Source organism: Amblyomma americanum, chromosome 10 (assembly GCF_052857255.1).
Source record: "Amblyomma americanum isolate KBUSLIRL-KWMA chromosome 10, ASM5285725v1, whole genome shotgun sequence".
Taxonomy (NCBI): Eukaryota; Metazoa; Arthropoda; class Arachnida; order Ixodida; family Ixodidae; genus Amblyomma; species Amblyomma americanum.
In genome coordinates, this window is record NC_135506.1 from 9106199 (window position 1) to 9127016 (window position 20818).

At 46.2% G+C, this 20818-nt stretch overlaps 1 protein-coding gene across 2 annotated transcripts in view; it reads left to right on the forward strand.

Moving 5' to 3' along the window:
• The window catches only part of LOC144107236 (ubiquitin carboxyl-terminal hydrolase 19-like), a 49081-nt gene that overhangs the window by 23499 nt on the left and 4764 nt on the right, over positions 1–20818 (forward strand). For both annotated transcript variants that reach the window (XM_077640234.1, XM_077640233.1), the window contains exons 16-24: positions 1385–1445; positions 3117–3232; positions 5432–5575; positions 6553–6673; positions 7490–7601; positions 10157–10257; positions 12921–12963; positions 15087–15315; positions 16245–16411. In XM_077640234.1, the coding sequence (XP_077496360.1) occupies positions 1385–1445; positions 3117–3232; positions 5432–5575; positions 6553–6673; positions 7490–7601; positions 10157–10257; positions 12921–12963; positions 15087–15315; positions 16245–16411 (1094 nt within the window). The remainder of the gene's footprint in view (positions 1–1384; positions 1446–3116; positions 3233–5431; positions 5576–6552; positions 6674–7489; positions 7602–10156; positions 10258–12920; positions 12964–15086; positions 15316–16244; positions 16412–20818) is intronic.

The window sequence follows — 20818 nt, forward strand, 5'->3', positions numbered from 1 at the left end:
TGCTTTAGTAAACTTGAGCATTCCTCTTTCATGTATGCAAAAATCAGAGCCATAATTGATCTGGAAATTATCGAAAACCCCTGTTAAAGTACTCGCGGTGGCTAGGAAAGGTGCAAATCTGACCCATTTATAAGTGCGTGAGGCGTCAAATCGCGGAATTGTACTGCGCTGGGCTTGCGTGAGGAGCTAGGCCTATGCTTTTTCTCCCGGAGGCGGGCTTTGCCGCTGCGCAAACTGCCAAGATATAATAATAAAAATGGCATTTTTCACCGGCAAAACCGAGTGCTTCCACATCACGTGGTTTGATCGTGGCCACGCCATTGGCCCCTAGCTCGCGAAGCGGCATTGCGGCGTCTGCTCTTCTGCGACATGCACCTCTTGCTCTGGGCAAAAATTGTGACAAACGCAGAATTTCAAGAATGTCCACAAAGCAGACAGCTGAGGCAAGGGCTCGTCGCTGCCGTCTAGCCAAGAAGACTTGTCTTCAAGACGCTGCTAAGAAAAGCTCTGAGGGACCAACATATGGTGCAGGCCTATTCTAAAGCTGTATGCTCTAGGAGAATGCTCTGGCCTGTATTGTCTCCAATTTTCATGCAAATATACTTAGTAGAACAGTAGTAAACAACATTTGTAACTTTAAATCGCATTTTTCTCAACTTCTTATTTTGGACTGAAAATGGCTATCGGATGCAACCTTTTATGTACTTGTTGTACTCGGATCAAGACCAAATGCATAATCCTTAAGGTATGTAGAATGCAAGTATCTAAATTTCAATACAATTGGTAATGTTTATAAGTATGAAAGGTCCCAAAATATTTATGCGCTGGCTTCTGAAAAGGAAGCATGAGCTTAAATTCCGGTAAAATGGTGCATGACATAGGTGCACCATTTCCTTGCTTATTTGCACTTAGTGGAGTATTAGGAACAAGAAAAACTATTTTACACTGCTTTCTCGTGCTCACTGGCATGTCCAGCAGGTGTCTTAGCAAGCATTGTTTTTCACATGTGCATGGTACTTGGAACATGAAAGCATCACGCTATCTTGGAAATAAAAACAGATTTGGAAAGAGGAGATCAATCTCTATAACTGGTGCAATTTTTATTTATCTGGCATCAATATTAAAGAAGAAATGTTTCCAAGGAGCGTCTCCCCTTAAAACTGAAGCTCTTGGCAGGGCTGGAAAGAACTATGACATGCAACACACATTGGCATTTAGCCTCGGAGCATGACCAGAAGAAAAAAAAGCTTTCACCTGTGTGCTGTCCATGGAGAGCTTGTGTGTGTGTTGTCAGCAGAAATGCTGGTGTATTGCTGAAGGCATGAGGCAGTGCTTGCAGAGTGCATGCATTTCCCTGATGTGTGTTGCTGTTTCCTCCTTGCAGGTTTGAGGTTCTAGACAAAGAAGCTACAAGGGAAAGGGTGGTGGAAGTCGCTGTTGTCCAGGCAAGTGCTTCTCTTGTGGCTTAAGAGTTAAACCGATTGCACTCCCTTTGTTCAGCTGCACTCACTGGGCCTCAGGTTTTGACGAGCTCTGTCGCCTGTCTGTTTTCCAGCTCTGTAGGTGTGCAATTGAAATCGTGCCTTTTTGCAGTGCTTCTTTTGAGTGTAATTGTGCAACATAGTTTTGGTATATGCCGTAAAAACCGGAATAAAGGTCGAACTTTTTTTTCAAAAAACCATGGCGAAAAGTCGACTGCCGTCTTACATACTGGTCATTGGCGAAAAACTACGAGTCTTGCAACATGGGCGGTCGAAGTCAACAGCCTCCATCACCATCGCCATCAGCAGCAGTGCGGCGTGGCGACGACGTCGCACCGCCATTTTGCATTTCCGTTGTTTGGTTAAAGGCTGCTTTTTCACATTTTGTTTCAAAATGAGTGAAAGCTGGTGGCAATTCACCGTCCCCTTTAAGAAAAACGTGATTGAGTACGTGGAAGCTCACGGCAACCTGGCGGCACGGCGTGAATTTGGAGTATCCAAAAAGAGCATTCAGTACTGGCGGAGGCAAAAGCTGCGTATTACAACTTGCAGCAACCAGAAGAAAACATCATTTCGTGGGCCGGCCGCAGCATATCTGGAATTGGAAGGAAAGGTTGCGCTGCGTGCAAGATCGCTGCCTGTGACTGCCGAATGCATCCGCGTGAAAGCGGTAGGGATCGTGCGTGCATCTAGGCTCACGAGGGCGCAATTCAAAGGTCGCCATCTTGGGTGCGGTGGTTCATGAAGAGGAAGGGCTTTGCTCTACGGCACCGTACTTCTGTGTTTCAGAAACAAACACGCAAGTCGATGGGTGCGCTATACTGTTAAAAAATTGGCCGGGTGTACATATGAGCAGCATTTAAATGAAAATAAATACTGTCACCATTGTCCAACCTGTCGAGTCGCATTTGTTTCAAGGTAAGGGTGTCTTTCGGTACTTTTTCTATTGATAAAGATTTTTTTTTCATTTTTAGAATTAGTTAGATGGGGGGTCGACCTGTATTCCGGTCCGACCTATAGTCCGGTTTTTACGGTAGTTGTGTGATTTTATTTGAGAGTTCTCTGCCTTGGCGAAAAACAAAGCCTAGTGTGAAAATATAGCTTTTTGATGCTTTTAATAGTGCCGCCACCGCGGTGGCTCAGTGGTTATGGCGCTCGGCTGCTGACCCGAAAGGCGCGGGTCCGGTCAGCGGTCGAAATTTTGATGGAGGCGAAATTCTAGAGGCCCGTGTACTGTGTGATGTCAGTGCACGTTAAAGAACACCAGGTGGTCGCAATTTCCGGAGCCTTTCACTATGGCGTCCCTCATAGCCTGAGTCACTTTTGGATGTTAAACCCTCATAAACTAAACCATAAACCAAGCTTTTAATAGTGTACAGCCCCGACTGTGAACAACAATCATTGATGGCTAAATGTTGCTGTGCTTTGATAGTTCCAGGTAAAGAACTTTTTGAGCTCAGCTGTACAAAGCCGGCTGGGAGTTTCAAAATGGTTTTCCTAAATTGAGAATTTTAGCGAGTCCAGATAGAAAGTCTCAACAGCTTACAGTAAGAAAATCACGCTTTGTTCGCTGAATTGAGCTTTGCTTGTTCACACTCCAGCTGTGCAGTAACAAGGCTTGTCCCTCTCTCTTAGCGGGCCTTGATGCCTGACCTGGCAAACACCTGCTCCTCGTGCGGCAAGGAGTGTGTGGCGGAGCATGACAAGCTCAAGCGCTGCACCCGCTGCCTCCGCGTGGGATATTGCAATCGGTGAGCTCAAAGACCCCTCGTAGCCTATGGCTGTGCCTTGCTATTCACTCGCATTCGTTAGGCTGGGTTGGGAAAAATGTGATGAAAAATTGTAGTGCCCTGGCTCTTCCATCAGCTACTGAAACTCCCCGGAAGCACTGCCTTCGCCAGTAAAACAGTAGCCTTTCTATCAACTATCAACACTCCTATGTGCGCCGAGTGCACAGTTAAAAGTAAAGAAAAAATTTTAAGTTCTTCCAAACAAGCCCACAGAATAGCCAAATGCTACTGGGCAGAACCGTAGAGCAAACATAAAATTGCAACCACACTGTAGCGCCCTTACATCTTGTTTCTCTCACCTTTATTGATGGTGTCATGCTTTTGTTTCGATTGTATGTCGACTCCCCAACATTGGATTTTCAAATTAAAAATAAAAGAAAGGTGTACTTACAATCTTGTAAATGCAGTACCAAGTTTGTCACGCATGTCATTGTGAACAATCAAATGAAAACACTGGCTTGTAATGCAATGGCTCTCCGTGTTTGGTCATTCTCGTGCATTCTGACGGCCAACTTGTTTTTAAAAATTGTACTGAGTGTGCCCTTGGCAACTTGGAAGTTTTCTTTAATATCTGATTTCTTTTCGCCATGCTCGATGCGGTCAATAATCTCACTTTGTCGGAAGCCAGCAGAGATTGCCGCTAATTCATCGTCATTGTGACTGCAAAACATACTCGCCACAGGGCATGCCAAATGGAGTGTCGGAAGGCTATCGGCAGCAATATAGGAGGGGCCGGAATCATTCAAGGAGGGGTGCTTTGCCCTCATCCGGGCCCTGCACAGTGGTGCATGGGTCCAGGTGCTGGCACTGATGGAGCTCAGCATTCAGTACATCCAATGTGAAGTTCGTTGTAGAAAGTATATTTTACATAAATAATGACAAAACAGCTTCATGTGTTCTACCATATTTACTTGCGTAATGAACAGACTTCTTTTTCCAGAAAAGTTGATGTTCATTTGGAGGGAAGGTTCGTTACATGGAGAAAAAAAAGATCTTGCAGATTTTTTTGCAAGCGTTGAAATTCTATATCATATGTCTGCCTGCCTAACCGAACAAATGTCCGTCTGTCCACCCACCCATCTGTTTGTCCATCCATCCATTGTCAACAAAAGCACGCGGTGAGCAAGTTGTGTACCTGTGTCACCCGCGTACGTGCCGTGCCGCTGGTGTATAGCACTTTTCGCATCGGAAGTTATCTGCTGTATCGCGGCATGATCTGTAGAAACCCATGCAATTTCAGCTCAACTGTTACATTGCTGTTGTGGTAGTGGTCCCGCTTGGTACATTGTCAATGTCACCTCTTGACAGTGCTTTTTACCGTGCTGGCATTTTGGCAGCCCAAGTTTAGTGCGCGCGGCATGGCTATGGCGATGCGAGCCTTTACACTTCATCGGTGCTTGACCACCGCAATGTTTGGTGGCTTCCGGCGCACTGCACCCACGCTGGCGCCATGTGTGGCATGAATTTTGTTACAGCTCTTGCTGCAGTTTCATCACCACAGCAATGCGAGTGTGAATGATTGCAGGCACAAAAAGAAAACTGCCTCTGCAGACAGGGCGCACCTCACAGTGGCTACGAGGTGTTTGTTTCTGTCGTCCTCTTTTTTCTTGTCGCTTATAGCTTAAAAAAGCGGAATTTCTAAGATTTAAATAGACGATCATGTAGGATTCAAGCGGCCGCACCCGCAAACAGCGCAGATGTGCAGACCTACTGCAACTACGCCTACTTTGCGCGCAGTCCTTCTTCGCTGCTGCTGCCCTCCTCCTACCAACAGCTGCTCAGGCGGACAGAGAGCCGTTGCAGGACATTTTGGACATTCTGTGCATGTGACATTGCTGAGAAGGATGCTTTGCTCGCAAGAAATAGAAAATGGCAGATAGCAGTGAACATTTTTTTTCATGCACCATGTTCGGTTACTATGTTTCCTGGCTGGTGTTTCCTCCACAGACCCGCGACAAACATAACAGCCAGGTTCTACAACAATCTATACGATGTCAGATAAAATGCGTCCTTGTATGACCTTTCCACCCGGAGAATGTGCTTCACTTTTCATAGATTGAGCTGGTCCTCGTTGCTGCAAGTGCACTGGAGTGACAATGACATTGATGTGCCTTTCCCCACTCCAGCTGTCGTATCCACTCACTGTGCACTGTTTTTCAGGACCTGCCAGAGCAACCACTGGCAGCAACACAAGAGTGCCTGCAAGTTCTCCCCAGAGTTGGTGGGCCTGCCATTCGTGTTGAGCTTGCCTGCGTCCCAGGCAACCTACCAGAATCTCTGCCGCCTCATGGAGGCCCACTCCAGGTACCTTTCCCATGGTGCCTCGCTTATCCCTCGTGCAAGACCCCTGCAAATGATTACTGCTGCAAGCAGAGATGTTCCATGCGGTAACCAGAACTTCACCTATTAGACCCTGAAAATACTTGTTGGGGCGGTTTTTTCCTGCAGCAGTGTAGAAAATTGCTGAATTTTAGCCCACTTAATTTTACAGTATTCTTTTTCTCACTAATCCTTGCTGTTGGTCAGGATTAGTGAAGGCCAAAATGCAGGAATTTTGCAGGAAAAGTGCACAAAGGAAAAGTTGACATTTTTCTGCGAATTCGGATCTCCAAAATTTCCTTGAAGTCGAGAAGATTTCTTCTGGGCACAGTTTTAGTCTGAAAATTCTCTGAAGCAGGGAAAATTTTCCGAATGGAACATCACTGGTTGCAAATCTTTACTGCATGCGAATTTTGCACCTGAGCAGGCTGCATATAGGCTCGGATGTGGGCATCATTTTGGCTTTAGATGTGTTCCACCTATGGTGGCTCACTCCAGTACCTTCCCTCAACGACTGGTGCTTTACTGTTGGACGACATTTTTGGAAAACTCCACAAATCACCACTGTTTCAAATCTAGTACATGTGGATATTGTGCCTGAGCAGACTGCAGTGATGTTTTGGTTAATTCGAATTGCCTAATTCAAAATTGACGTTTATTGAAACTGAGGGATTTGTTCCCATCAACATAAATTCATTAAAAGGCTGCACTTAGCATGGATTCCTCCGTATTTATGCACTTTTCAGTCCTCCTTGAGTTCGTTTATCGAAAGCCGGCTGTATACACAGCATCATGCGAAGCATGCATGACTTTGGCATGCTCACCACTGTCAGGGCAAGGGAGTGTGGAAGACTTGCATCCTACAATGCATAGAGACAGACTGACCACGGCGTTTTGGTGAAAGAGGGCTTGCTGCTAATGCAGTGAAACTGCTTGCAATGAACTGTTTATTATCATTTCAGGCATTCTGTGAATGTCTTCCAGCCACCAGTGGAGTCTAAGCGATCTTTGGACGCAGCTGCAGGTGCTGCCACCTGCAACAATGAAGTGGCAGATACCAACCAGCAGGAAGTGGAGATTCATGTGAGTATTAGCTTGAGTTTCTTTTTGTTCATTTGTGTATGTTTTTACCTGCTGAAGCTTTAATCTGGCCATCAGGCCTGCTTTAGTGAAGCACTGTGAATTGTTACCACTTGTTCTTTAATCTTCGCCTTGACCTCAGTTACATGCGAATCTCTGCAGTTCACCTCTGTGACTGTACAGCAATGACACATTTGTTTTTAACCTTGCCTTGATTAGGTCACAGTATAGCTGCTTTTCAAAATCTCAGCTCAATTGCTTTCTTAAATCGTGGATACTTTTTTTTTATTAAGGAGGTGCTTCTAGCTTTGCATTTTTTTTTTAACTCTTTCGAGGAGTTAGATTTTCTGTCATCAGTTTCTTTTTTGTGGAGAAGTTTTTCTGTTGTGATAACTGATCAGTATAAGTGCAGTTACTTTTTTTGTGAGTTTACCAATTGTAAATGCTATGGGAAGTTTGAAATCTCTGCGAGAAACTACATCGGACTAGCAGTGTTTAAATTTGCTCCTTGTGATTCTTGGTGTATGATTGCTCTGACTGCCTCCGAGTGGTGTCCCATTGTGTGCATAAGCACAGTGCAGAGGAAGTGCAAGACATATTCTTCATATTGGGTGAAATTAAAAGGAAGAGGTGCATTTGGCCTGCATGTTATGATGAGGGGCAGAACTAATGGGTGGACTACTGGAGTGGAAAGCAGCTAGCATTGGAAGGAAAACCTAGTCGAAACAGCGAAGTGCTGAAGTTAGGGGATTCATTTGTATAGTGTGTTCACGTAGGTCGTTGCTGGCTGACAGTGGTAATGTGTATGCACTGACCCAGGGCGACTGTACGAACCAAGGCAGTGGAGATGGCAATGGAGCCATGTTCATGGTTACCAGCATAAGTACGGAGAATGCAACCTGCAAGACTGACTTTGTTCTTGAAGATGGAGGTGAGGGTCACAACATTTCTTATGTCATTATTGTCTGCAAAATGAACGCAAATTGGTTGCTTCTGTCTTCCCACAAGTCCCTTTATTTCTTTGCCACTGGCATCCTTGCACATCTGAAATGCTCAGGTGTGGTTGGTTAGCTCTTAAGCTCGTTTAGACGTTTAGGTACTGCCATCAAAGGTGTTCACTTATCGCCCAGTTGTTGTCTGCTAACTGCCCTTTATCTACCCTTTTTGTTAAGAGTCAACACCTTGCATCTCTAATGTAAGGCTGCAGCCACCTGCTGCTTTGACCTGAATGCAGGTTGGAATTTGCAGAAACTGCTGATTCTTTTTTATCGTTATCTGTCAACGTCACGCTAATGCTGGCATTACTGTTAGCATTGCTCTAATTTAAAAGTACTAACATCACTTCTCTTAGCACTATTGGATGAACGTCCACTGGTTTCACTGGAAAATCAAAAACAAACTTGCCAGACCACTGCTCTGGCGGTCTTGAAGAGTCTAAAATGCGCTACCCTTTCCTGGCTAATTGGCGTGCTTCCATCTGTCGCCTTATGATGGAAACACAAGTATGGCGCCTATGACCTGCCTGTGAGATGTGCAGCGTTTGATTTTGGTGGTGAGACAAAGCCAGTGTGCCTTCTTGCACAACCTTCAGCTTGCCTGGGCTAGCCTGTGGTCTTACTCCAACATGTAGCACTGTCTGATGATCAAACATTTTAGTCTGTTTCTGATCATGAAGTCTGATGGTGAAGCGTTTTAGTCTCAGTATCTAATGCTAGAGTCTGACGAAGAAGCATTTTAGTTCAATAAGATTGAATATTAAAGAGAAATAGTTTTCAAGCAGCATTTTAAAGATACCCCGAAGAAGTTGGCCTGTATCGACAGATAACTGTATTTTAAGACAGAGACTCTACTTTCATCAAAAGGGAAGCTTTCATAAGCTAGGAAAGGTTAAAAAAAAATGAAAAAATGGGTGTCGCCATCTCTGGCCGATTTTGCAAGTATACCGAACTGCTTAACGGTATTTTTTCGCTGAAAATCCCAGCGCCTAGGCTGCACCTCCATTCACTTCAATATGGTTATCACGTCGTCCCTTTTGTTCTATAGCCGCCGACTGATTTTTCGGACTTCGCGTAACCTGAAAAATCATCTGAGTAATCAGTCTGAAAAAATTTATGAACTTAGAAAAAATTGCTTTTTTTTTGCAAAAAAAAAAAAACGCTGCCTTCACCATTTCCCGCATTCCGTTTGAAAGCAACAATATTAGATTTGTATATGAGCAAGAGTTATGCTTTCATTTCCGCACCACCTCAGTCAGCGATACGAGATTGTAACGCAGGCTGTGGATTACGGTGTTTTCACGGCGGGTCACGCCGGGAACACACCGTAATCCACACCCCGTGCTGCAAGTTGCAAACACAGTGTTTCCCAGCGCAGCAGTGGTTGCGAAGACCGAGGGAGAGAACCCACGAGAAGAAGAAAACGGAAGTGAGCATCTCCAACTGCATCTGTGCCCCCACATACATCGGCCCCACACCACAGGCAGCGTCATTTGAGCCGTGGCGGATGCTGCAGCTGACCCCTTTTCAATGCTATAGATTGTGCGCTTTTCTTTGTAGGCCACCCTCAATGGCATTTAAGAGCATGCCCTTAGGTCGAGTGCCAGCAGTGACAAACAAGTAGCCGAGCCTACCCAAGCCAATCCTCTGGTACTTTCTTAAATCCAACACGATGCCTTTTTCGACAGCTCAAAGCCGGTTGCTTGCAAAAGCGATTCTCGCTCATGCCTATGTTAGGTCGAAAAAACGAACTTTCGCTTAAAAAAAATGATCTCCACAGTATCGTTGATGTTTTTAGTGAAAAGAATCAGAATCGAACTTTTGGACTTCACAGAGTCCGAATAATCGGTCGCAGTAATGTACTCATTCCTATAAAGTATGTGACTGTCCCTCAACTAAGTCCGAAACATGCTAGTCCGAATTATTGGAGTCCGAAAAATCTGTCGGCTACTGCAGATGTCACGAGTTCGAATCAAGTGGCAGGGAAAACTTTAAATTTAGTTTAAATTTTAAACTTTAAATTATCTCAGCAATAACTGAGTCTTCTGCTGCCAGACAAAAGCTGGCATAGCCAGAAATAGCCAAATAATCAATTTTTGGTGGGAAGAAAAATGGGATGGAATTGTCCGCTGTGTCCTTTTAGCTCATATGTGCCTAAACGTCAGGAATTTAAAAAGAAATTAATACTTTTTGTATATAATACTTATTTCACTTCACAATCTAGAAGCACCCTTTTATTGATGTAAATACACTTGACTTTTGAGTTGCCCTGCAACATAGGATACTGGATGTGTGACAAAACATCAAACATTTGATGTCAACTTTGAAATCACATTTCTTAGCACATGTGGTGGTTTGGGGAACCTTATCGTTGCATATACTGCCATGCCAATAACAACCTGCCACACATAGGTGAACTTGACAGCTGAGATATAGTACCAGTGCGCTCACCATTTTTCTTTTCTTTTTTTCTGTATGTGTGTGTGGCCAGGGAACGAACCCTTGGACTTGAGCAGAGTGGTCCGCTTGGCGATGGACTGGAAGAATGACCAGCGTCAGGGGAACTACGTGCTTGTCGAGTCCAAGGAAGTGGTAAGTGGCACATAATGGGTCTCTCTCTGGTCTGCACCTGGTTTTAAGGCGAAAGCCTTTAATGGCTCATGCTCGTGTTCTTCCGTCCGTCCGTCCGTTATGCTCTTCAACTCGATAAGAAGAAAAAAATCTTTGTGCACGATGGGGTTCGAACCTCCATCCTTCTGTTCCACTACGCTGCTTCCTGCCAGCGCATATGTAGTTCTCCTTGTCTAGGACGCCGGAGAGTGTTTGCAGAAAGGCGTCGAATCAGACGGATGCCTCACAAACGCCCTCCAGTGCCTCCGGCATTTAAGGTTCACAAGCAATTGTGTACTTAATCAACATCTTGACCACACATCAGTGACACAAGCACGAACACCTCGCTAAAGGCTTTCGCCTCACCACACTTGAGGTCAACTAAGTGCCCCCTTGAATTTTTTAACCAGTGTTCTTTGAGAACCGTCCACCTCATGCAGCTTGTACTGATAGTTGCATACATAAGAGACAGCTTTGGGAGGTTCTTTTCCCTGCTGAGCTGCTCACCCGTTTAGGCTCAAATTTCACACAGATGGGGCAGCTCTGCTCCCACATTTGGCTACACCCCACATTCGGCTACACAGTCTCCTTTTTGTTAAAAGTAAATGAAATAGTCCATTGGCCTTGGTAACTTTTGTTCAAAGTAGACCAGTTGCCAGCTTAATCATAATGTGCAATGTGGAACTGGTTGCTAAGCGGGCAGTAATAGGTAACCTGCCATCCCTGCATGCTTCTTGCTTTGGCTACAGGTAGCATTGTACTGTTTTGTGCCTGTGTGGGACTTGTACATCATTGGATGAAACTGCCTGCAGAGAACAGCATATTTAGAGTTATTGTGGGCGCACCAGGCAGCTACCATCATCTATCTCGGCACTGGCCAGAGCGCTCTACGAAACATCGCCCTTGCTTCAAATGAAGTTATCATACAGGGTTCTAGGGAAAACATGCATTGTACTTGCCCCCATTAATGGTGCATGTGTTGGTGATATTAACGCGATAGCATCAAAGGCCCCATTACCCAGAAAATCTGGCATCAGCATTGTCGGTGCTGTGAGCGAAAAATCACTGGAATGGCTCTGGCGCGTGCTCTCCAGAGAGCAGCCTAGGAGGCAGGTGGGCCACCCAGGTCACTTTACGTTGTTGTGTCATCACAACCTGCGCACCGGATTGTGAGCAAACAATGATTGGTCCCTCGGGAAGAGCAACCAGGGTCTCACAAGGCCCACCGCTGGGAGCAGCTGCCATGGCAGGGCAGTGGCGCATCGCTTATAACCGCTGCACCACTGCGCCAGGAGGGGTATGAGGACTCCCATTGGTCTATGAATGTAAAGTAGAGAATGCATACTATACAGTGAAAGCTCGTTAATTCACAACTCGTTAATTCGAAATTTTGGATAATTCGAAATAGTCATCGTGGTCCGGTCCGCAGTGCATAGAAGTCTATGCGCGTAACAGCTCGTTAATTCACTCAAAAATTGGCGCCGCCACTCATAATTCGAACTGCGCGCCGCCAAGCGCCGCTGTTGAAAACCATCGTTGGAAGCTTTCACGGCAGAACGATAGATGCCACAGCCATCGGGGCGCCGCTAGGGTGCTGGAACAAGTACTAACCAGTCTTTCCTGCCGCGACTGCTTCGAGGAACGACGTTTTAGTGTTTTAGCCCTCGTTTTGCACGCCGCTTGCTGTGAGCTTGTGTCCGCGAGATGTGTTCGCGTGGGAAATACTGCGCCAAGACTGTGAAGGAGAAAGTGGCGATTTTACGCGAGGTGGACGAACGGAAGGCCAGCAAAGTGGAAATCGCGAAAAAGCACGGGATTCCACCAAGCATGTTGTCGACCTATGTCCGAAATAGGAAGGCTATCGAGGATGCCTACGAAGCCGAAGATTTCGCCAGCAACAGAAAAAGGCTCCGATTAGCCAAGTATCCGGAAATTGAGACCGCTGTGATCACGTGGGTGAAGAAAATGAGAAGCGCTGACATTCCACTGAGCGGCAAGAGCCCGACGGCAAGAGACGGACGCAAGAGCCCGTGCGTCCGTCCGCGGCAGGAGTTATGGGAGCGCTGAATGTCGCGCGCCTTTTCTTCAGCTTTGAAGAGGGGGAAGAAGACTCCCTGCGTCACATTCGCGTGCTAGAAGACTGAGTGACTACGGTAGCCCTCAAAGAGAAGAAGCAGAAGATGATAACAGATTGTTTTGCTAAATAAATGTTTTGCGTGCCCTCCGGGCATCAAACGCGTCCATTTTTGCTCACTTTCATTAGTTCGAATTTTGGTTAATTCGAACTGGCCTGGCGGCCCCGTGGAATTCGAATTAACGAGCTTTTACTGTATTGGAATTGGCTCATTGCGCTATCGCTTCAAACCCTTAAAGCGGAGCTTAAATGTTCCCTCCAATTCTTTTTACCGAGTAATGTTCAGATTGCAGTTGCTGGTCTTTATGATTGTCTCTGTGAGCAGCCGAGACTGTTTGCAGTGCTTCTAAAGTGGTCTACGCAGGATGCATTTGCGAAATTTTGAAAACTGCGCAGCTGCATATGTGGGGGACGAACTGCGAGTGGCCTGTTCCTGGAGCCAGTTGTTTTCAGAAGGTGGCCTCAGTGGTTCTACGCTATTTAAAACTTTTTTTTTTTTTTTTTTTTGCAGGAATATGCAATGTCCGATGACGACCGCAACATGTCCATTTACGGTGAGTTTTTCACTTGGTTGCTGTGTAGATTTCCCCTGGGAAAAGCATTGCTGATGGGTGTTGTTAATCACCCCCATTCATTTTCTTAGGGAGGAAGAGGGTCTTGGAAAGGAAAAAATGTTTATTAATTAAGCCACGGCTATGAAATTTTCAGGAAGCTTGGTTTTATGCACTGATTCCAAGTATGTCATTTTACTTTACGTAAAACAATACCTTGTGCACCTATGTGAGATGTTATTCAGGTTTTTTTGCCAAGAGTTTTTAAGAAACTTGCTAAATTTCATCGCAATGTCTCTTGATGTCAAGGAATGCAATAAGGGTAAAATTATTTTCCTGCCTATCATAGCTCATGAGTAATATGTTTCAGATTTACCACTCAGAAATGGAAATACAGTAAAAGCTCGTTAAATCGGAAATCGGGATAATTCGAACTGCCAGTGCAGTCCTGGCCAGTGCCCATGGAAGTCTGAGGCATTGAACGCTTGCTAATTCGACAGAACGGGTCTCGCATAGTTCAATTCGAACAGGCCATTGAAGGGTGGCCGCATCCTGGCTGGCACTTGTCAAAATAGACCTACTCAAACCTGAACGTCATGTTGCAGAGTTGCCTGCACACCTCTTCACATCCGCGCAATGACAGACGTGACGGAAAACTGACGAGTCTGTTTCTGGGTTTAGTCAGATCGCATAGTTTCGGTTTTCTGAGCTTTGCATCGGCCCGCTCTGACGGCAGCTATTGGCCGCACATCAGCCAGACAAACAGGCCCTGCTGTGCGCCGTTGCAGACACTAATTGGTGCTGCTGCGCATTTCCCTCACTTCCATCTGTGTGGTTTTTCCACTGCGCCGCAGTTGCGCACTCATCACGTGCCACTTGCCGTTTGTACGATGGAGCCTCCTCACACACGATGCGGCCACTAATGAGGGGGCTCCACCACTGCGGCGTCGCACCATAAAGGATTCCGGGGAGGCCCTTACCATTTTGGCGCATTTCTGCTTCGACGCTCCTGACAACGTGCACACGTGTTGATGGAAATGTAAAAAATAGTGGTTGTCACACTGTTCTCATTACAAAAGCGGGCTACCTTTCCCAATCTGTCACATGCAAGTGGTTGTTAATTTTTTTTTTTTTTTTTTGCAGTCATTTGATAATTTCAAGTTCATATAACAAACATTTTTTTCGATTCCTTGAAACACGAATTAACGAGCTTTTACTGTTACAGCTTTTCTCCGTGTTTCTGAAGTGGCAACTTTGAGGTCCTATACCTTAAGTTTTATGATAGGCAAGATAATAATTTTACCGTTATTGCATTCCTTGCTGTCAGGAGAAAGCAACGGGAAGTAAGTTTTGTAGTGATAGCTACACTACGGTAGCATTTCGAGCCTTCAGCGTGGTGGTGGCGGCACGTGACCAGCCATGTGGTGCGGGCGGAGCAGCTGCTGCTGCCGGCGGCGCGGTGCACCGGCGAAACTGAGCTTCGAAACCGAACAGCTGTGCGCATGCGCCGTGTCAAGTGGGACGAAGATGGAGGAGGAACGCCCAGCGAAACGGAGCGGCGAAAGACTGACTTTGCAATTCGACTGAGCAAGTTCCGCTCGGCCAGCTGTAGCTATCGCGTCACTCCACGTTTAACCAGACCTAAACCACTGCCAATTTTTTTTAAAGCTCTTGGCAAAAATCTTGCATAACATATTACTAAAATATGCAAGGACTTGGTTTACATAAAGTTAAATGACCTATTTGGAATCAGCGCACAAAAACATGTTCTCTGAAAATTTCTTGGCTGTGACATTATTAATACAGTAATAAACATTTTTTTTATACCTTCTTCCCTCTTAACCGTGTATGGATGTTTCTCTTTTTTTTTAATGGTACCATAGACATCACTTAGTACCTGTGCTGCCATCTGTCGGCAAACCGGAAAAATACTTTGAATGCGTGCCACTTGCCTTAAAGGGCCAGAGAACATAAGCTGGACTTTTCATGAGCCAGAAATGACAGTCGGCTTATGACGAGCCTGGCTCGTCCAAGTCTGCTACAGCGTTAATTTAGGGTTTCTTTAGTTTGTGTGTGTGCTATTGCCGTAGATGGATACGGGAATGCGCTTTTGTGGGTTTTTGTAGAGGAGGATGGCATCACGCTGGACCAGTGCCTGCGGCTGTTCACGGAGCCTGAGGTGCTGGACCCGCAGGAGGCCTGGTACTGTCCTGGCTGCCGCGAGCACCGCCAGGCCACCAAGGAGTTCTCACTGTGGCGCCTGCCTGTTGTCCTGGTCATCCAGCTGAAGCGATTCTCCTTCACCCGCTCCATCTTTCGGGACAAGATCGACAAGATGGTTGACTTCCCCGTCTAGTGAGTGCGGAAGTGCAGCGGTTTTTACGTAGTTAACCTGGGACACTAGAGAGCAAAAGAACGCAAATGAGCTGGGGATGGCGGGCAGCCATGTCTGTGGGCGGATAAAGTGTGGGCGGGGATAAAGTGGCATAGCTGGCAAAGGGCAGGTTAATTGGAGGTCATTATTAGAGGTCTTTGTCCTGTAGGCGACATAGTTGAACTGATGGTAATATTGACGATTACTAGAGGTCAGTCTCGTTTTCCAAAGGTGAGGGCTCTGTCTTCTATTTGTATGATAGGGGATCATTTGGAGGCTGGACAGATTTTGTTCCATGATGTGGAAGAGGCTGTTCTCATCCAGAAGAACCAAAGAACAATGATGAGGTACAGGAACAAACAGGAGAAAGGTGACGACAGGCAGGGTGCATGGCCGTTTTGGGAGGAAGCTCTTCGGTAGAGCTTTGGGAAAAGTACTATTCCCACATCCCTAATTGTGACGCCACGTCAATAGGGCAATTAGTCAACAGTAGTGGCTGGTGCCCCGGGGGGACATCCTTTGAAGAGGATTTGCCACTCTGTTCTTGATTTGTATCCAACTACTGTCGGATACGAGTCAACTACGAAGCAGCAAATGCCCCTTACAAGGGCCATCAGACTAATGGTGTCCACCAGTTGTCGTGACATTGCGGTTAATCCGTGGTTAATCCTAGTGTGACGGGGATGAACCATGGATTTACCACAACTTCATGTAAATTGGGCTACAGTTTCGGCTGTAAGGTCTCCTTTTGAGGGGAATTTGCTACTTCGTTGTTTATGTGTATCCAACTATAGTATTTTTGGCAACTGGTATGTTTTCTGGCTTCCGGCTGTCATCTGTGCAAACGTCTTGTTTATCTGCTTGTATGCAACAGGCCATGCTGTGCAACCCGCCTTTGCACTGTACGCAGTGGCCTAGACATGAGCCCCTACTACTCTGGCCCCAAGAGCGGCGAAGGACCTGCTCCCATCTACGACCTGTTTGCCGTCACCAACCACCATGGGGGCATGCTGGGCGGCCACTACACTGCATTTGCACGCTGCGTCAACCCTGATGACACGCGCATGAGCGAAATTGGTAAGCTACCAAGCTGGAGTGGGGCTTGTTTAAAGGCTCCTCTAAGTGCACTGCCTGTTATGTACACTCATTGCAGGATTGTTAAACAGTATAGACACCAAATTTTTTGTTGCATCTCTCTTTGTAAGAATGTGGAACACTTTAGTGTACAGGGTTGTTCATACTTAGGGTGAACACGTGAGTGCATGGCCATGCTCTTCGGAGGACCACTGCATCTGGCATGTCTGCATATTGAAGGAAAGAGATGGTGACGAAGGTGAACCTGAAGGTGGTGCTTCGTGTCATCTGCCACTTTGCTTCGATATGCAGCCGTGTTGGACACAGTGGCCCTCTGAAGAGCGCGGCCATGCGCGTGCGTGTTCACCTCAAATATCACATGGATCGCCATGTGATATTTGTGCACGACCAGTAAATGCAGTAAAACCTCGCTGTTACGTTCCCGGGTGCTACGTTTTCGCAGCTGTAACATTTTCTTGGACCAGTCCTGAGCAAGCTCCCATAGAAACACATGCCATACAAACTCCGCTGTTACGTCACAACTGTGGCAGTGTTCCCGCATGCTACGTCGTGAATGTCACTTTGCAATAGTGGTTTACCTGTTCCGGAATTTTTGCGACCTACGCTTAGGGCTCGCGGAATGACAACGGCATACTGTGGCCGAAGCGGAACTCGATTCCATCGGCGCCAGGCCACCATAGTGTTCGGTGGCTTCCAGCATGTTACACCCACACCAACACCGAGCACACCTGAGAGCGGCGTGAATTTTGTTGTGGCTGTTGCTGCTGTTCCACCACCGTTGTGGTGCGAGCATGAATGAGACCGAAGGCACGAAAACAAAACTGTGCCGCAGCAAACTCCGCGTGGGTAGCGCTGCATGACACAGATGCACGGGTTGGCTCCGATACGTGTTTGTCATCTGCATTTTTGTTGTTGCCTGCAGCTTAAAAGCGCAATTTCTTGATTGCAGCACATGAGGATTGTGTAGAATTAAACCAGCTGCCGCAAAACAGCACAGAGGCATGCACGCATGCCCAAACTCCGCCCACTCCATGCGCCAGCCCTCTCCACTGCTTCCTCCCATTTATCAACAGCTGCTCAGGCAGGTGGAGAGCTGTTGCAGGGTGTTTAAAATTTTCTGTGCATGCGAATGGTAGCAAGAGCTACAAAGCCTCGAAACTTCCAGAGAAGCATGCTGCCCTTAGAAGTAAAAAATTCTAAGGACGATTACGATACTCTTCAATGCGAAATTTGAGCGTAGCTCTGCCTGTTTTGGTGGCGCAAACAGCAGGGGGTCAGGGTCCTCTCAAAGGCGCCACCTAGCCTCTACTTTGGCACCGCGAACTCCTGCGGCGACGATGAGCTTGTGCTTCAGCAGATTCTGAAGCGTCGGCAGCGCTGAGCCTCTGTTTGGGCAGCTCATTAGCAGCAGCAGCAGACGAAGCATTTTCACCGGAAAGCATCGCTCATTCTTCAGAAAGAACTAGCTGAGTCTGTTTTGTATTGTATTATTTAAACAGATAGTTAATATTAGGAAGACAGTGCTGTGAGTGGCGTGGCCGAAGCGGACAATCTATGGCATGCAGCACATTTCACAGCACCGCCTGCCAGCGGAGCGTGGCGCGACTGGGAGGGAGGAGGCAGCACATGAGTGAGCATGGGTGTGCATGGCACATGCTGCCACAGACAGACCTCCCCTACCCTAGCCACCCTACCTCCACTCTGGCGCCATGTTTGAGCGAGTGGCGGTACTCTTGTTCACTTGGTTACACTGGTGACGCGACGCAGCTCAGCCCACGAACGGGTGCTCAAGAACTGCACTCTAAAAAGAAATGGCAGACAGCGGTGTACATGTTTTTTTTTTCAAGCGCTTTCTGGCTACTACATGTCGTGGCTGGTAAGTTTTTTTTTCCGCAGTCGCGTGAAAAACGTAACAGCAGGTTCTACTGTAATCATAGTTTCTTACTAATACCTAGAGGGAAAGCTGGCGCCCCGCCCCGCCTATGGGGGTTTGCATGGAGCTTCCGCGAGACCACTTCAGCCACCATGGGCGCTCTAAGCATCATGGGACGGAGAACTACTCACAGCAGACCCACAACTTTTGGCCAAAAAATAATAAAAAGTAAACGTTCGACAATCAAGAATGCCCTAACATTCAATATCCTGTCTATAAATTGCAATAAACGAGCAGAAAAGCATGTGAATGCAAAGTTTGCCTAAACTAAAAGATGGCTTGCTCTCCTATTGGCCAAGTATTGCACACCACAGAAACTAATATTTCATGCTTAACAGGTGCATTTTAAAAAAATATGTTTAAAAAAATGTTGTTGCTTAAACACAAGAAGTTTTTTAATGCCATTTCGGAAAACATAGACCTTTTATTGGCGTCGTGTGCTGTTGCGTTTTAACTACTATGGCTTTTGCGCACTACGTTCACGCCTAAGTCGTCTGCATGCAGGGCGCACCATGGACAAAATGGGACATCTTAGTAACGCCACTCTGTGTTCCCGAAAAAATCTGACTGTCCCGCACCAAGCAGCTCACTGGCCCATGATGGTTTGAGCACCCATGGTGGCTGAGGTGCAGTGCCGCCAGTTTTCCCTCTAGTTAATAATAAGAAACTCTATGACCGTAATATATTATTGAATCTGCTCTCTTGGTTTTCATGTTTCATGTGCTGGATGATGGCTACGATGTCATTATATTTCAGTATAGATTCATTATAGAACAGCGATATAACCGCTGCTTAATTGTTTTAAATATTGTTCTGCTTGTTTTTTGCCATTTTCTCAAAACTGTTATTTTGTGTCAAGTTGGAAGTTTGCTCAAGGTGTATCTCGGCACTTGGAGCAGCTAGAGCTGCAATTCTTTTTGCATTGTGGAGCTGGAAGCATAAGGCATGCAACGCTGGGAACAGATATTTAATTTTCACCTTTCTAATATTTTTATTTTCTTGTTTTTTCGCTCCAATGACCATGTTGCGAGCACCAAGTTCATTAGGCTGCTAAATCTATATCATTAGCTCAATTTGAAAACTGCTTGCAGCATTGCATTCCTCACACATTGTACTATTCGCCCACATATTAAAATTAAATTTCTGATTGCCCCTTCTTTTCTATTGTTTAAGCAGACAATGGCATGATATATATTAATATCTCAGGAATTAACTGGCCTAGAAATAAACTGATTGCATATTTGAAATCAGTGGAAAAAACTGAATAAGCATGTGCAGTTTTATCATATTTGGTCTGTAAATAAATAAAGCTCTAAGACCCTTGTCCCCCCCCCCCCTCATTTACTAAAACGCTTAAGCCAGCCTGCTTGAGAACAATTGAAGTAGCAGCAGATGCAGTTTAATTTATGCCTCACGTGACCTATACTAAACTTTTGATGTAAAAAATTCGTTCCTTAGGAAAGGAAACTGCGCAGTATCTATTTCGCATCTCGGTGAGCACTGTAAGGGAAGGGACAAAGGAGGGAGTGAAAGAAGAAAGGAAGAAAGAGGTGCCATAGTGGATTGACCACCTGCGTGCACTGACCTCACACAGTACATGGGTGCTTCTTGCATTACACCTCCATCAAAACGCGGCCATTGCGGCTGCGTTCGAAACCGGGAGCCCCGGATCAGTAGCCGAGCGCCCTAACCACTGAGCCATCGCGGCAGTCAAAGCTGCCGTTTGGCTGTGGAAACCGAAACAGTGCGATAAATGAAAATCTCTTAACTGCTTAGTGGTCACAGGCGAACAGGGGATACATGTAAGTTAAAGTGTTGGGCATCACTACACTACAGGAAGGACACTAGAAAAGTGCTGAAATGCATGCACATTCTAAAAGCATCTCTGCATCTATGCCTGGTTTGGTAAGCAGAGGGTTGCGTGGCAGCAGGTTAGAGCCGTTAATGTTTGTGCATGAAAACTGGAGGTACTTCAAACATGCTGATCCTCATCTGTTTTCTCTTTTCTCTGTGTGATGAAGATTTCTAATGTCTTGCTCCGGCACGGTGCTTGGCTTAGCAGCATTCAAATGTTGATGTGTGGATGTACAGTACTCACGGATTGAAATAGGACATTCGGAGCGCGTGGCCGTCGCTTCATGGAGCGCCGCCCGTAGACGCTCATGGAACCAAGGTGGTGCATTGTGGTATGGCGTGAGAGGGAGAACATCTACAAAGCAGAATTGTTCCTTCCAGTAGCCAATGAGCCGGCCTGTGGTTTACCACATGCCTGCGTGGCACTGCAAGGCTAGCGCTCCGAATGTCCTATTTCAATCCGTGAGTACTGTACATGTGTTTGTGTCTATTTCTTTCTCTCTCTCTCATGTTGTATTTTGAAAATTTTCTTCGCCTTTTTCTGTGTCCTTATTACTAAACTTCCATTTGCTAATGCTCCCTCATCCTGTCTTCTTTTCTTT